Source organism: Cajanus cajan, chromosome 1, assembly GCF_000230855.2.
Source record: "Cajanus cajan strain Asha chromosome 1, NIPB_CcT2T_4, whole genome shotgun sequence".
NCBI classification, from domain to species: domain Eukaryota; kingdom Viridiplantae; phylum Streptophyta; class Magnoliopsida; order Fabales; family Fabaceae; genus Cajanus; species Cajanus cajan.
The window spans coordinates 84043672-84060320 of record NC_138517.1 but is presented as its reverse complement, the minus strand read 5'-3'; the positions used below and the strand labels follow the sequence as shown (position 1 = coordinate 84060320).

General features: G+C 31.1%; 4 protein-coding genes across 5 annotated transcripts; 1 reads left to right on the top strand and 3 right to left on the bottom strand.

Moving 5' to 3' along the window:
- Positions 1 to 43: 43 nt before the first annotated feature.
- LOC109804516 (CASP-like protein 1E2) lies at positions 44 to 2182 on the bottom strand. Of its 2 annotated transcripts, none has more exons than XM_020366363.3 (2): positions 1764 to 2182; positions 44 to 519 (listed from the first exon to the last, which is right to left on the bottom strand). In XM_020366363.3, exons 1-2 carry the CDS (start codon positions 2006 to 2008, stop codon positions 252 to 254), a joined length of 513 nt encoding a protein of 170 aa, XP_020221952.1. In that variant the 5' UTR covers positions 2009 to 2182; the 3' UTR covers positions 44 to 251. The 2 variants fall into 2 exon arrangements, with proteins under 2 accessions (XP_020221952.1, XP_020221951.1); XM_020366362.3 differs by having other exon boundaries at positions 44 to 591; positions 1764 to 2165.
- Positions 2183 to 7234: 5052 nt separating this feature from the next.
- Positions 7235 to 9495, top strand: LOC109804282 (CASP-like protein 1D1). The gene is made up of 3 exons (XM_020366087.3): positions 7235 to 7844; positions 8611 to 8737; positions 8857 to 9495. The coding sequence occupies exons 1-3, from the start codon at positions 7627 to 7629 to the stop codon at positions 9079 to 9081; spliced, it is 570 nt and encodes a 189-aa protein (XP_020221676.1). The 5' UTR covers positions 7235 to 7626; the 3' UTR covers positions 9082 to 9495.
- A 682-nt stretch (positions 9496 to 10177) lies between these two features.
- On the bottom strand, positions 10178 to 11785 carry PCB2 (NAD(P)-binding Rossmann-fold superfamily protein). Its single transcript, XM_020365311.3, has one exon. The coding sequence runs from the start codon at positions 11595 to 11597 to the stop codon at positions 10359 to 10361; it is 1239 nt and encodes a 412-aa protein (XP_020220900.1). The 5' UTR covers positions 11598 to 11785; the 3' UTR covers positions 10178 to 10358.
- Positions 11786 to 13911: 2126 nt separating this feature from the next.
- On the bottom strand, positions 13912 to 16649 carry EMB2799 (NAD(P)-binding Rossmann-fold superfamily protein). The gene is made up of 8 exons (XM_083065441.1): positions 16362 to 16649; positions 16067 to 16239; positions 15701 to 15794; positions 15391 to 15506; positions 15097 to 15181; positions 14641 to 14726; positions 14423 to 14487; positions 13912 to 14209 (listed from the first exon to the last, which is right to left on the bottom strand). The coding sequence occupies exons 1-8, from the start codon at positions 16494 to 16496 to the stop codon at positions 14103 to 14105; spliced, it is 861 nt and encodes a 286-aa protein (XP_082921567.1). The 5' UTR covers positions 16497 to 16649; the 3' UTR covers positions 13912 to 14102.

Genomic DNA, 16649 nt, shown 5'->3' with positions numbered 1-16649 from the left:
GGACAGTTTTGATTCAACAGTTTTTTTTTGTTTTTTTACAAACTTATGTGAAACATTAATGACTAAAATGCATTCATATGCTATAATCCAAACTCATCACACCTTCCTAAATAAGTTTCTCACACATAATACAATGAAATGATCTACATGGAGTTGGAGTGTGACCACACTAATATTAATCCTCACATATAATAACACATATAATAAAGTTGTAAAACATTAAATTTATTGATTTAATACTCCAAGGCACCTTAGTTAGCCCTCTTAAGTCTCAAAAGAGGAGGAACCACAAGCAGCAAGAGGAATGCTGTTGATCCAAGAAGTGACGTGAAAAGAGAAAGAGTTGCTTGGTGACAAAATTTGCCAAAAACATTGCACACTTTGTTCCAATGCACGTGTGAGTTTCCTTGCAAGCCAAGAAGACCAATTGCAATGGCAGCACCATTACCAGAGAAGAGCAAAGCCACCATTAGTGCATCAATCACACTGATCAATGCTTCCATCCCTTTGCCTTTACGCCTATTTGCAATAGTAAGTAGGAGAGACAGTGTTGCATATGCACATGCAATTGCATTTGCCGCCACAAAATAGCTATAATAATAATACATGCGTGAAATTTAGTGAGTTCTTTCATTACATTTGCTATGTTTTGGAATTTAATTTTAAAATATGACGATAACATATATGGTTGCGTGAATTAGATCGGCAATGGTGAGCATTTATGGGAACAACATGGTTTGGCAGAAAATTTTGAAAAATACTTGTTTCTTTTAAGACAAGATTCATGCCTCTTCAACACTCAGTTGGAAGTTTTAGTCTAGACAGATTCTTTTAAGATCAATCTTTGAGTTCCATCCACATCCAGTATGGGCATCTTTAATGTTTGAGACACCTAATAAACTTTAACGTCAATTCTCTCCAATGTAATTTAGTTGTAGTGTTTTGTGTAATAGATAGACAACATTTTTTTATTAAGATCATTTTGTTGCAATTTTTCATAAGAAAAAAACCATATTGGAGAACAAATCAAACGAAATTCTTTTTAAGGTTTAATTATCTTTTGTTTCTATTTAATAGTGGTATTCATTATTCAATTTAATTCAATTTTTATCTTAAAAGTCGTCTAAATAAAAAAAAAATCAAGTACTGTTCAATTTAATTTAATTTAAATAAATTATAAAATCTAAATCAAATCAAACTAAATAATTTTTGTAATGAGTTGGAGTACTCCTTATATTTCCTTTAATTTCAATTATTTGACTTATAAAAATAAAAATAAAAACTTGCAACATTGACATGTGATTTTTTTTTAAAAAAAAAATAGTTATATTAAATATTTTGTAAAATTTATCTTGATATTGTTTTATTCCTATTCTAATTTTTCTTAATTGTTTAAAAACTATTATACTGCATTCTCCAATAAACGATATTGATATAAACGTTAAAAAATAGAAATTAAGTGCAATCTCATGAAACTTAAGTGCCAGTGTAATTCATTCTTAAAAGAAAGAAGAAAAAAACCTTAAAACATGTTTTCTACTTCCTGGTGCATAATGGAAGATTTTCTAATCAACTAAATCTTGTTCAGTTAGAATTTGTTTTGATATAAACTTAGAAATTCTTTTAAGAGTTTATTTATTGAAAAATACTTTTTATTTTCAAGAGAAAAACTCTAAAAAATACATATATCTTGTATCTAATGAGAGTCTAAGTAATATTGTTTATACAGCAGACAAAAAAAAGTAAGGTATGGGAGAACTTACAGAAAGGCAGACAAGTAATGCCACTTAGCAGTAACAGGAAGATCCAAAGGTGGCATGGAATCCAGAAGCTTGATTGAAACAATGGCAGTTTGTTTATCTGCCCCTATAACTATAGCAGCCACTAGGGTCATGACAAATGCCAAAAGCCTTAAAACCAAATCACAAGTTCCCACAATTAACTTTCTTCCTTTGTTCTCACTCCCTTGATCCATCACATCAAAACTACCCTTACTCTCACCCTCCATTCTAATAACCAAGACCACACAAAACTCTGCGTTACCTTGCAAAAGGAACTGAGGGAATGTGTCCTTAAATAGTGTGTGTGTGTGGAATTTAAGAGGGAAAGGGAAGTTGGCAATATTGTTGCTATTAGGGGTGTGACTTGGAGGAATACCATTAATTTATCCCCATACTGTTTGTGTGGAATGGCATTTAAGGCGTGGAAAAGTATGCACATCTTAGAAGGGGTCGTTGTTGGAAAGTAAATTAGCATGGAGAGTCACCAACAAGTGCATTTATTATATAACTCTACAGAGTCTAGACACTTAGAAATGTTCAATGTAAAATGGACAACCATCTTGCTCCACTCTGTTTGCTTAAGGAAATTAATAAACTTTCCTCATAGCCCTTTAAATTTGAAGAATATCATTGGAATTCATGTGCTCAAAGTGTGTTCGGAATCTTTGATACATCCCTAATATGTCACCAAAATTCCATTAAATTATATATATAGATGCTATATGTATTATAGCCTCTAGTAGAATATGTATAATAAGCATATATATAGATGCTATATGTATCATAGCCTCTAGTATCCCTAATTTGCTTAAGGAAATTAACAAATGTTTGAAATTGAAAATTAATATATATATTTGTAAGTATAAAAATGTGGTGTACATGTACATTGGGTTGTAATAAGCATGCATGCATTAGTTTGTAATAATGGTTTTAAAATTGAGAAAGGTGATGGGAACCCTTGCATCATAGCAGTTGCACACGCCTTGAGTGGCACTCTATAATTGCTCAATCGTGACTAACCTTTCATATTCATCCGTCACCCCTTGCTACTAAAATATAAGACAACAGTTGCACACACCATGTGTGCCACTTCAATTCTGTAAGTATTACCAATATTTAATGCGAGTGTGCAAATTTAAAACCTGCTACATCTTCATATATAACTTGTGAACTTAAAAAAGAAGTGGTTAATTTTTCTGTTTCATAAAATTATTATCATATTTACTATTGAATCTGTTGGCATGCATGCAGTGTCTCTCTTTCTCAACAACAACATTTATACATGTGTGTTCAACAATCCCAGTTACGTACTACGCGCGCAAACAAATGCACATCAGAGACAGACAATATTCTTTTGTTAGAATGAAATGAAAAGCATTTATGAGCTCATTGAGCTGTGTTTGTTGAACTTGAATTGAAGTATATATCATCAACATCACCCATCCCGATAAATTTCACTCACTCACACTCACGAGTTTCGTGTTTACTTCTAAATAATATATACATATAAACTAATTAATTAATTAATTAGAGGCACTCTGCTTCACAATTATTATGTATATATACATCGTGAGAGATTAAATCACACTTACGATTCATGAGATTGTTTTAATATGTTATTTAATTGTCGGTTTCTTGGGAAAAAAATTGTTTTCATTTATATATCGTTTTTAAAGTTTCACATTATAATAATTATTGTTCTATCAATTATCTCATCTAATTTTTAATTAATTTACACTTACAACTAACATACATTTATTATGAAGTAAAAACAAAGAAAGTATAATAAGATACATTAAAATCATTATATGAAAAAACAAAAATAATTTAGGAAAAATTATACTTATCTCCCTTGATGTTTTTTTAAATGACACATACATGTCAAAAAATAAAATTTAATTCATAATATACCACTCATATATATGTTTATTCTTTATTTATGAATTACATATGATATTATATCTCCTTTATAAAAAAAATTCATTATTCTTCAATTTTGAAAATAATAATTTTGTAAATTATTCCTTAAAATTGGTACATTTGTTTAATCACAATAAACATGATATTTATGATATAATTTAGGAATTAAAATTAAGTAAAAAATTAAGTCTTATTTAATTTTATTTATTAATACTTATACTAATAATCTATTTTACCTTAATAATATAAATAATATTATCTCATATTATATAAGTATCATTTAGATAAATAAATAAGAGAGACATTTACTTAAAAAACTAAAGAGGAAGGTGTATGATATTTAAAAAGACCTCATGTGAAGTCAATGTAATTTTTCTAATAATTTATTGTGTTTCTTAATTTTTGTAAAACAACGTTAATAAAAAAAATTGAAGTAGGACTATTTTAATGTTTAGGACAACGTCATCTTTCCTTATACGAAAACATGATGTAATGTTTTTTAAACAATGAAGATAAGTTTGTGTGATGTAGTGTTAGCATATTATTTTTTAAAATAATTAATTAAGAGAGTGGGAAAAAGTAAAAGAAATGCATTTAATTTTACGAAATATTAGAAGTGTCAGGGCATTTGGTATATGCAAAATATTTTTAATTTTTTTAGGAATTTGAAATCGGAAATATTAGTTTTTCAACAGTCTTAAGAAACATTTACTTAAAATAAATAATTTTAATCGACGTTAATTACACTTTTATTACTTGATGTGTTTATGAATGTTGAGTTGCATCGATCATAGCATTGGTGAAGAAAAAATGAGAGAAACTTTAGTGTGGTTGAAGTGAGCATGTCCATCCATGATTGAGCACTTGAATCTAGCCAACAAAATTCAAAATTCATGATTAAATTTATTACAGCTTTGACTATGAGCATCTACCTAGTTACTATAACTCCGGTAATAGGGATCCAAAATAGTAGCTATAGATTAGAGACATAAAATCATTTTTCAACAAATAAAAAAAAAAAAAAAAACTTACATGCAACGTCATAATTATTTTTTTTATTAGATGACATTTAATAGTTAAAATATAATGATATATCTATTATCTTATCTATTCATTAACTTTTTTTTAATCAATATAAAAAAAAAAACTTAGAACCATACATAAGATATTGAGAAGGAGAGAGTAATAATTATATATAAATAGCATCACCCATTGAAAAGGTTACGTTAGTAACTACATATAAATGGTCAATTGGTCCGTAAGCGTGCCCATTCTTTGGCTTTTTTGAAGGAAAGAATGGAAGGTTCTATAATAATCCAAACTCAAAGTTAATTGGTCGAGATTAACAAAATTGGAATTATATTCATTTTCAATTTATAAATGAAATAAATAAAGAACTTTGACTTCTTTATTCTTGTCCAATAATTATTATATACAAATATATTCAATTTTATTGATCAAAATTATTGCAAGTTATAATTTTTTTTGGAATTCATATTTTGTTTGAGTTTAATGGTCATATATCGTAACTGTAAAATAGTACAATCAATAGTTAGAAATCATTATTAATATGATTTTTAAGATATTATTTTAAAATTCAACAAATTATGATATAAAATAATTTGTAATTAAATGATTGATTAAAATTATTTTATATTATTAATTTTTTTCTCTTTTATTTAAAGGTTTAATCATTATCGGTAATGCATTGTTATTGAAAAAGTTTTTAAGTTGTCAACCAATTAAAAATTATTATTAATGTGATTTTTAAGGTGATTATTATAAAATTCAATAAATTATTTATGATAAAGATGTTTTTTTATTGAATGACTATATATAAACAACATATTTTATACTGTCAATGAATAATATTTTATTTCTTTATTTAATAAACTTCTCTCTAAATTTTGTAATTTTTTTAATAATTTTAACCGCTAAAAAATATATTAAATAAAGTCTATAATACTTATCTAATTATATATAAGTGAGACTAGCAGTAAATTTTAAAAGTTTTATTTAAATAAAAAACATGTCAAATCTTTTTGTCATATATAAGATTTTTTGTATGTGATATTTTATTTTATAAAAATTAACAATAAACATTTTTTTATGATAAACTTAAAATTTAAACTTTAATAACCTAACTCCTAAATTGTCCCTAAAAGTGTATTAAAAAAAATCTCAAACTCCTCTACACATGATTGATGTTTTATTGCATGAGAGTTGATTATACTTATACCTTCACGAAAACAAATTTTTATAACTTATGCCTCTTTAGACGTGAATTTTTATGTTAACACACATTTCATATGGTATACCAAACACATGGCAGATAGGTTACCTTCTGCGTTAATCAAGTTTAGTTAGGTTTCATGAAAGAAAAGGGTGGTCGATTTGTGGATAATACTCTTTCTTGGTGGGTCAAATCATTTCAAACTAGATGGATTAGATCAAAGATAAAACAAAGTGACTTTTTTTTTCTTTAAAAACCAACCCTTCTTCTAAAACCTACCCAAAATGAGAGAAAACTATATAAAATAAACCTACCAGAATCAGTAGAATGTGGACTAGCAACACTCAATATATTGGATTTGTCCAGAAATGAATTGAAGATAAACTTGAACTAATTGGCAGCCGGCTGGATTTAAAAATCATGAGTTTAACAAAACATGCACCTTAGTATGGTTTTTTTTTTTTTTTACATTATTAACCAATTATAATTCATTCTTTATACAATTTGCATTCTTTTAGAATATGTTAACACATTTTTACACAATTTTCCCAAGTTATTTTCAAACTGAAGTGGAAGGTCAAGATAGTTTTCATTGTTAGTCTTGAATATTTTACAAAGGAGCACGAATGTGTGATTAAACCTTTGAAAGGAAGTTTAAACTAACATTCAATTTTCCATCAAACTAGTTAAGAAGAGATGTGAAGAACCCTGGCCCTACTCCCCATCTTAATTTCACAATTCCAATAGTAATCCTTTTGCATCTAAATTGTGTAACCTGGATCAAAAGTTACTTCCATACTTTATTTTGTAAATTGGCTCAAGTATGTTTTAAGTTTTTTAAATATAAGATAAATTTGTTTTAATCTCTCAAATTTAAAATTAATTTTTCTAGTCTTGTAATTTAAAAAAAATATATATATACATTTTAATTTCTCTATTGAAACGTTTTTAGAAACATAAGAGAATTTAATCTAATACTACCAAACTTGGCAAAAAAATAAATATGAGACGATTATATTATAGGAGGCAGGACCACAGGCTTGTGACAGATTTAACACTTGTAACAATTTTATACATGTCTCTGCTTATTTGGCCTCGTAAATACAGACACATCTAGTAACACAACTTGTGATGACCATGCTATATAGCCTATAGCTAAAAACAAAAAGAAAACCTTCAAATCACATTCTCAATCAAACATAATCATAATCCTATATTGCTTAAGTTATTCAGCTGACAAAAAATTGTCTTTTATGAGAACCTTGTGCCAAGGCATATACAAAATTTTCAACACGAATGAATCTAGCTCAATTGGTTGAGAAAGATGTCTGAGTGTTATAAACTTCTTAATACCAAGTTCTATTTTTTGTGAATAAGAAAATATCTAAAATTATCGTTATTAGCTGTGTGACTCAATCACTTAGGCACCAACAAGCAACTGTTCAAAAACCATATCACTTAGCCTGCAGAGAACACTAACTCATTTGCTTTTACATCTTTTTTGTTCAATTGGCTCCCCCACTAATATCAAATCCTTCTATATGTATATATAAGCAAATAGATTATTCCTCTCAACTATCCATATCTTGCATTTCTCTCTCAGTTGCAACTATCTAGTCCCACTAAGTCTCCTACTAGTTAGTACCTGCCATTCAAATCAATTTCACTAGCCACCTTGCAGATCAGCACTTCATGGCTTCTACAGAAACTGAGTACAAATCATCTTCAACTCCACCGCCTCCGGCTGGTGTGGACTACTTTAAAGTTGATGTGATCCTCAGATTTCTGTTGCTGGTGGCATCAGTGGTGGCGCTTGCGGTGATGGTCTCCAGTGATCAAACAGAGCTAGTGCTCTTCCTAAATATGCTTGTACCACAGCCAGCCAAGTTCAAGTACTCACCGGCTTTTGTGTAAGTTGAGAATCATTCAAATTCTTTGCAGCTTTTCTGTAGTTAGTTATTTTCTATATGATATCAAATATCTTGATACAAAAGAAGAATCAATGATGGGGAAAAAAGCACTATGAATATGAATTGTACCAACCTTAAAAAATTTCCTTAATTGCTTGAACTTTTTCCTTAAATTATTTTGAGCTCTAGAGATATTTTGTGTTTCTGCTTCTGCTTCATGCTTAGTGGAAATCACTTTATAAATCAACCTCTTGACTTGACTACTCTAAAACATAAGGATGTAACATGCTGACCTTCTTTAGTATATGAGTTTTGTTGCAAAAGTAAATAATCTCATCCTGGGAATGAGATAAACAATCTATAATTTCATTGGAAATCTTCAAATAATTTGGTAGTTCTTTCTAACCTTATATAAAGTTATGTCTTATCTTAATTTAAACTTTTCATTCACAAAAAAAAAAAAAAAAAAGGTTAAATTCCTTGCAAGTAAAAGGTAAAAAATCCATGACCCATGCACAGGACAAAGTTTTTTTCTTTTTTGTGTGCATACTTTTTGTTTTTTCCTCTCTGTTCTATATTGCTGAGATAATGTTCCTCAAGTATTTTTTCATTTTTAGTTTGAAGGTCCAAAGTCTTCCATTTACATACATTTATTATAATTTTATAAAGACTCGTTCTATTTGATTCCTTTTTTTCTGTCCAACAAGTCTTCTAAAGATCACTTAATAAGAATTTTAACTTGAAATATAATATGATATGCATGCAGATATTTTGTGGCTGCATTCAGTGTTTCTGGCCTTTATGCTCTCATCTCTGCTCTGGTATCTATCTCTCTGATTCAGAAGCCAGAATACAAATTGAAATTCCTCCTCCACTTTCTCTTCTGGGATGCAGTAATTATCAATTAACCTTTCTTTCCACACTGCTATTCATCTTCTCTTCTCAACTCTCTTGCTTTATATATACAAAGCATAACAAATTATGATAAACTGTTCACCATGACTTGGTGCAGCTGATATTGGGGATAACAGCGTCAGCAACAGGAGCAGCTGGAAGCGTGGCATATGTTGGTTTAAAGGGCAACAGCCATGTCGGTTGGATTAAAGTTTGCAATGTCTACGACAAGTTCTGTAGGCATCTTGCTGGCTCCATATCAGTGGCTTTGTTTGGCAGCATTGTGACTGTCCTGCTCATATGGCTTTCAGCTTTCACCATTCACAGTCGAGTTCCCAAGTAGATGGAAGGAGCATGACCATTCAACATACATATGAACTCAACTCCAGAGTCACATTGTTCACAAAGTCACCAGTGTGCCAACTTAATAGTCATCATAGATTCACGTGAATACCTTTTGTTTTTGTGAGTGTTTCTTCAAAGGTGTTGACTATGTGTAATGAAGAATGTTAACAACACACTCTCTATAAACATTCTTTTCGACAGTCTTTGTTATTTAATGGAATTCACGAGTTTTATTAAATGATGCAAGTCCAATTCCTAATCAGTGTGTTTCATATGAATTTCATATGATAATAAAGAATATAGTGAAAAGTTTATGTAATGTGCTACTAGCATTTCTCGTGTGTAATCGATGTCCTCCATGGATCCTAGTTGTATTTTGCAACCTATTTGTGCTAAAAATGATTTGCAATTATCCTGCTCCCTCAAAAAATAAAACATTTACAATTATTGAAGAACAAGTTATACGATTAATGCTTTTATACTTGATTGTGCAAATCAAATACTCCCCCTGGCTCCCTTTAGTACACCAGGTTCGAGAGCATTCGCACAGGAAACTATGCTAAAGCAAGATCACTACTAAAGCGGCCAACATTACCTAAAACTTGGTGAACTTTGATATACCAGTGGGATATATTCCATGCATGTCATGCAAGGAAGAAATTCTTCTTTTTTGCAGGAGACTTTGATGGGTTATAACCAATAGGTGCTTTAAAATACGGTTTAGTGCATGTTTGGATGCATGTCCAAGTGACTAAAACATACATATAAGACGTGAACACCTGAAGCTATCCAATGAAACTTCTACGCCAAAATCAACTTAATCGTGATTTTTGAAGAAATTAGATGCAAGTCCAAACATGCCGTTAGTCAATCCATTTAAATAGGTCCTCATTTTGAGTAATCAATTGACAATAGTGATTAGGCATGGGAAAATTTACGTAGTGGTATATTTGAGGAAGTATCAACAATACATCAGTATGCACTATGCACTGATCCAGCTCCTTACAGAACAAAAATGAACTTGGTTTTAGGACAACAAACTCAACTGCCAGTAGGCTATAGCATTAAGCAATTTATTAACAGGGGAATGATAGTGCAATGCAATTGAAGAATGAATCTTCAATAATAATTCATTTCCAGAGATTTGACTTTCTTTCAACAATGCCTGAACTTGTAAGCATTACAGTGACTCTAGCTGAATACATACATTTACAGAAACAAAACTGGTTGCTCTAATTGACTTATTGTGTTCTTACATATCTAACCACAACCATGTTAAAATATTGTTTGCTCACCTAGCTCTTGACCAGCCATCCCCTCCCTCAGAACCCTTGCAAAAAACTCTTCTAATGTATCATTCCCATAGCTAGGTGTCATCTCAGCACTGTACTCTCCAGTCTCAGGATCCAGAAGCAACATACTCTCCGCCGCATAGTACCTTCCAATTTTCCCAAACTCAGCAGCATCCTCCAATGAAGGAAAGATCTTAACCAGAAAGTCAAGAGCCCCAATGGCAAAATCCATGATCCCTATTGGAACTTTCAGGAACTTTGGCTCCTTTCCCAATAGCCTAAACAAAATCTCCCCTTGTTCCAAAGGAGTCAATGCCTTCCCTGGCCCTCCGATTGGCAACACCTTGTTAACTTTGTCCTCACTCAGCACACAATCCACAATGAAAGAAGCCAAATCTGCCTCACTTATGGGCTTACAAGCACACAACCTCCCATCTCCAAACATAACATAAGGCTTCCCATCCTTCACCAACTCAACCTGACCCCCCAAACTCTTGAAAAATGCAGTTGGCCTCACTATACTATAACTAAATCCACCATCCTCCTCAGCCTCCTTCATCAACTCATCCTCAAACTTCAACTTAGCACGCTGAAACTCAAGGAGGGGTTTCTGCACACATATTGCTGAAAGCAACACAAAGTGAGAAGCCCCATGTTTTCTTCCAGCAACAAGACTATTCCTTGTTGCCTCATAATCAATCTTCCACGAGTCCTTAACCCCTCCATTTCTACTAGCAAGACATGACACAACAACATCAAAGGAATTCCCCAAACCATTCAGAGATTCCTCCAAAGCATCCAAATTTGTAACATCTGAGAAACACACATTGGCCCCTCTTAGCTGAGCCAAAGTCTGATCTTTATCACTGCTACCCCTAATTCCACTCTTCTCTCTAGCAATGGCTGTGACATTGAAGCCTCTCTTAACCAACTCTCTCACCACAAACTTTCCAATGTACCCAGTTGAACCCACCACCAAGACGTTGACATCTTTGGGGCTCTTGCTCCTGAAACTTGATGGGGTGGTCTCAACTGCTTGGGATGGCGTGAGAGAGGCAAAAAGTTTGAACCTTTCTGCGGTGGAGTTGATGGGGTGGTGCGGTTTCCGAGGCCTGACAGGAAATAGGTTGATGGAGTGATGGGACTCTGGAGAGAAGGTTAAGGAAAGGTTTTGATGGTTGAGGGAGTGAAGTGAGATGAAGTTGGTGTAGCAGAGGGACATTTTGGGAGCTATGAAAAGGGTTGCAGTGTGATTGAGAAGCAGAAGAAAGAGTTGTGAGGTGAGGAATGAAGGAGAGTGGAAAGTGAAGTGGAACTGTGGAAGTGGTTACACTTACAGAGGAGAATCCGAATGGGTGGTGGTGATGAGATGACGTGGGCGTGCCTGTTGCATTTTGCATCCACTATCCAAATAGGATTCACTCTTACATATCATATCATATCATATGATAGTAGTAGAACAGTACAACACAACTTTGTCAACTACTATCTCCATATGATCACTAGGATTCACTTGTATTTACAATTGATTACAATCTAATTTTAACTATTTTTTTAAGGAAAAAATTTACTTATAGTATCTAAGTGTTAAATATATAATATTGATGTAATTGTAATGGAACAACAACACTAATCGCATATAAAAAAAATTGTATCTAAGTGTTATTTTTTTTAATAGGTCAATTTTTTTATATATATATATATAACTATGTGAATATTCCCCATTAATATCTATCAATAATTTGACAACGTCATTTTTAGTGAGTTTTATATCAACGAATGAAAAATATTATTTTTTAATTATTTATTTATTATATTTGTTACTTATTTTTATAGTTATTATTTTACATATATCATTAATTTCATTATTAAAAATAAAATAAAATAATTACATAATAAATGTTATCAAATTAAGATATTTGATAACACTATATATGATCATAATATATATATATATATATATATATATATATATATATATATATATGAACGAAAAAGGAGAAAAGAGGAGTTGAGTAGGCAATTAGATAAAATGAAAAACAGTACTTAAAAAAAATTAATTATGAGAAAAACTCCAACCTAAGTATAATCTCAGCTCTAATTCATATAATTTATCATTGTTTTAAATATATGCTTCCATTTTTTGATAAAAGAATTATAGATATTCATAAACTCTGATAATCCATTTCTTTATCTTTGATAATAAGTTCATTGATCTTCTAAATCCTTGCTTTTTCTTAGCTTCAACAGACACAAAGTTAAAATAAATTTTTTTAGAAAACAAAGCTAAAATAATTAGGTACATGAACAAATATCAAATAATAGCTTATTAGAATTCGGGCTAGAAAGATCCAAATTTTAAAATAGAGTTTTGAAAAGTAAAAAAAAATATGATATAAACTCGGATCTCTCAAATCCAAATTCACACCGTAAAATATGAATAGTGTGAGGTGCTAGTTTGGTAAATATTTTAGGTAAGTGTGTGCAAGTAGATAATTTTTTTATGAGTTAATCATTCATACAAAATCAGTGTAAAAATTTTTACATTGGCAATCAATAAAATTTTTTAAATTATTTTATTTTATTTTTATTTCATTAAATAAGCAACTGACATGACACTATTAAAATATATGATTGGTTACCAGTATAAAAAAACTTTACACCGGTAATATATAAGTAATTAACTCTTTTTTATAGTGTAAATTAGGAAGAAAATTCTCATATTTTATAATTTATATTCAAATTGACTAAATTAAAATTATAATCATGTTTTGCTTCCTAAATTCACATTAAACATTGATTAACATAAATCAAGTCAAGTTTTGTTTCCTTAACTCATAAAAGATTTGATTAGTTAAAATAATAACGAGTGTTTTGCTTCATAAACTCACTTAAGCTAGGAAACTTTTTCTTACTGTCTATTTCTCTATTTACTTAATGATTTTATTCCACTTTTTGTCTCTAAAAGTTTTATAATCTTACGGATTTTGCTCCTAAAGATTTTTCCACAAATTTTGCCTCTTAATTTATAAAATATCACAAATTTCCACTCCACATTGAAAATTTTGGCGATATAAAAAAAATAGAAGTATCCATTATCACAAAAAAGGGCCGTGAGGCAAGTTTTCCAATGATTCAAACCATATGGTGTCAAGTTTCGCGGGAATAAAGATGCATCTTTCAAGCCAAAATGAGAAATGATATCCACAAATAGCTTTTGAAAATTGCAATAATATTTCATAATTATGCTTGATCAAAATGATACGCACATGACCTTGTGAATGATGATACTATTAATTATCGCTATATTGCGTTTACCTTCAATGAGAGTACTGTCATGTAGTTCCAGGTACAGGATTGGATAATGATACTTCTAAAACATTGATAATACATACTTACAAGCACAACATAATTAAGAATCAGTAAGGAGAACTCAAAACTCAAAAGTACTTAAATTCTTAAAGTAAAAAATTTCTTCGTTTTCATTTTGTTTTGAAATTCAAAAATATGCATTTTATCCAAACATAGTCTACCAATGCATCTTGACCATGTCTTTATTATACCCCTTCACAGCAAGGCTAAACAAATAAATCTTGCAAGTAAGAATTTATATGCAAAATAATCTTGATATCAATCAACAAATTAAGTGTTTCTGCTTTCATTTAGCAAATGATTCATGGTAATTTTCTCTATCTATAATGTCACCATGGAGAAAACAGCGAGTTAATCAGATGGTCTCAAGGAAATGAGCAAAGCTAGTGTACTTGGGTTCCCACCCTAGTTCTTGGCGTGTTCTGGAGTTGTTTAATCTCTTCCCTAGAGGATCATCAGTTCCTGCAAAGGTAAGAAACAAAGGCTCAAGGATGCTTTTACAATGTTGAGTCATGAGTGACACAGTGATAGCACCCTAAAAAACAAGTTAGAAAAATAGTTGATTATGAGTACCATTTGTGTACCCTTGCAACATAGGTGATAATGGTTTGTTAATTACTATTGGTTTTCGATCTCAAATCTACCATTTACAAATCAAAAAGAGTGTTTATTTACCTGTAAATTTCTCAAACTTTTTACTGAATTTCCCACTTTTGTTAACTAGATCCATTATTTCTTGCCTGCCAACATTTAGAAAGGATCAGAGAGAAGGAAACATATATTGCACCACTACCTAACACAGCAATTGCAAGAATGAGGAACAAATATCAGAAAGAAAGAAGCAATTACTGTGTCCATGATAATAATTTCAAACCCAAGGGGTAGCATGTAACCTGGATAAGGGATGATTATCACAACCCAAGAAAATTCTCCCACGAAATTTTTTCTTCAAAATTGCAACAGATAGGGAGGCTGCATCCTGGGGCAGATTAAGCAAAATATCCAAATTTTCATATTAAAAACAGTATAAATGTCTAAATGACCAAAATTAGAAATTAAAAAATGCAATGTTCTACAGAAACTGTCACCAGAAGTTCGTTAAGGGACTAAAATTGGTCTCATGGTGAAATGCAAAATATGAAACCAAATATGCGACTGTGATGAGAATAGAGAAAGCACATCAACGAACATCTTTTGGCTTTTGATGGTAAACCGGATAAAATTAAATTCAATACCTCAATGACTCAATGTCAAACAGTTTTAAAGATTTCTATTGCCAAATACAAATAAAACCACTATCATGTTGAAAATAATTTACAGAATACAATAAGATGCAATGAAATTCCGACCTCATAGTGTATAAGATTCAGGATGTGATCAGGACGAGATTCAACAATCCCCTTCTCTAACCAATAAACATGAGCACCTTTATCTGTTTTGTTTAAAATGTCAAGGTTGGCAGCAGATAATAGGCATAAACATATTGAATGTTGGTATATTTTCAAACATTATAAATTTATTTTTTTTATTAATATTTTCTTTATAAGATAATAAGAGGATTTATAGGAAGACACAACATTACTCTAGAGATAACTACCAGATAAATGGGTAATTGAAATCCTAGTAAACTGAATTCTGAAAAGGATATATAAAGTCCAGACAGTCTTAAAACAGAGCCACCAAACTCCAGCACTATTTTTTCAGCTTTTAGAAGGACATCAGTTCTGGGGCTCCTCCCTATTGGCACCACTGGACTATCCTGTACAGAAAAAAAAACAAAAAAAAACCTAATCACATGAACAAGATATGTTGTCAACACTGATGCCCAAAACATGGCAAACATGATTCTACAATGTTATGCATCTGAAGATGAGGAAAATAAGTGATGGTGAATGGCACAAATTATGCAACAAAAGAGTGAGAGAGAGCAGCCAAAGAATGTTTTAGACCTACCTCATCACAAAACCCATTATCATTACAATCATAAGGGGCAGAGCTTGATGTAAACAGCAAAGAACCTTCACCATTCCAGCATGATGCAGCCAGCCTGATTGGTTGACAGTCCACCACACATAAGGTCGGAATAAAAACAACTCTTAAACATGAATAACAATATTTTTTTTAGTTTAATTTCTGTACACCATCGGTGCAATAGAAATGATCGTTAATACGATTTTTTACCTTAATTATTATAAAAGTTAACAATCTAAACCAACATACTATTCATGATTGTATCATAGCACATAAACTAATTTTCCCATTAAAAAAAATTGTCCTTTTTTGTTTCCTTTGGAAGAAAGAGATGATAAGAATGGTGACCTAAGATGAGCAAGGTAATCGGAGGATTGGTAAGGCGGGGCACAGAAAATGACATAAGGAAATTTGTGGGAGGCTTTGGTCCATTCCAAAGAGGGATTAATAGCAAGTTTAGTCAATTCGTGGTGATGATCAGTGGTAACTGTTTGTCCAAAAACTTGACAACCAGGGTATTCCTGCTCCAATAAACAAAGTAAGAGAGTAATATTATATAACATGTCTAAGTCTAACAATATTATATTAATTTGTTTATCCAAAATGAAAGAACACATATGATATGAGTGAAGAGAGTGAGTACCTGACGCCAATTTTGGGCCACCAAACGGCCAAGAACCCCAGGACCGACGATCAAGAGGTTGTGTTCTGGAATTGCAACCTGTAAATGGGTAGCCATGAAAGAGTTGGAGAAGTGAAATGTTCCCATCAAAACCATTCATTTGTGTGAACCAAACACGAATTTTTTTCTGAAATAATATTTTTTTTAAAAAAAATTACAAAAATATCACTGTACAGGATTATTTACCAAGATAGAACCCTAAACCCTAAACCCTAAACCCTAAACCCTAAACCAGTTACTGTTCAAGCT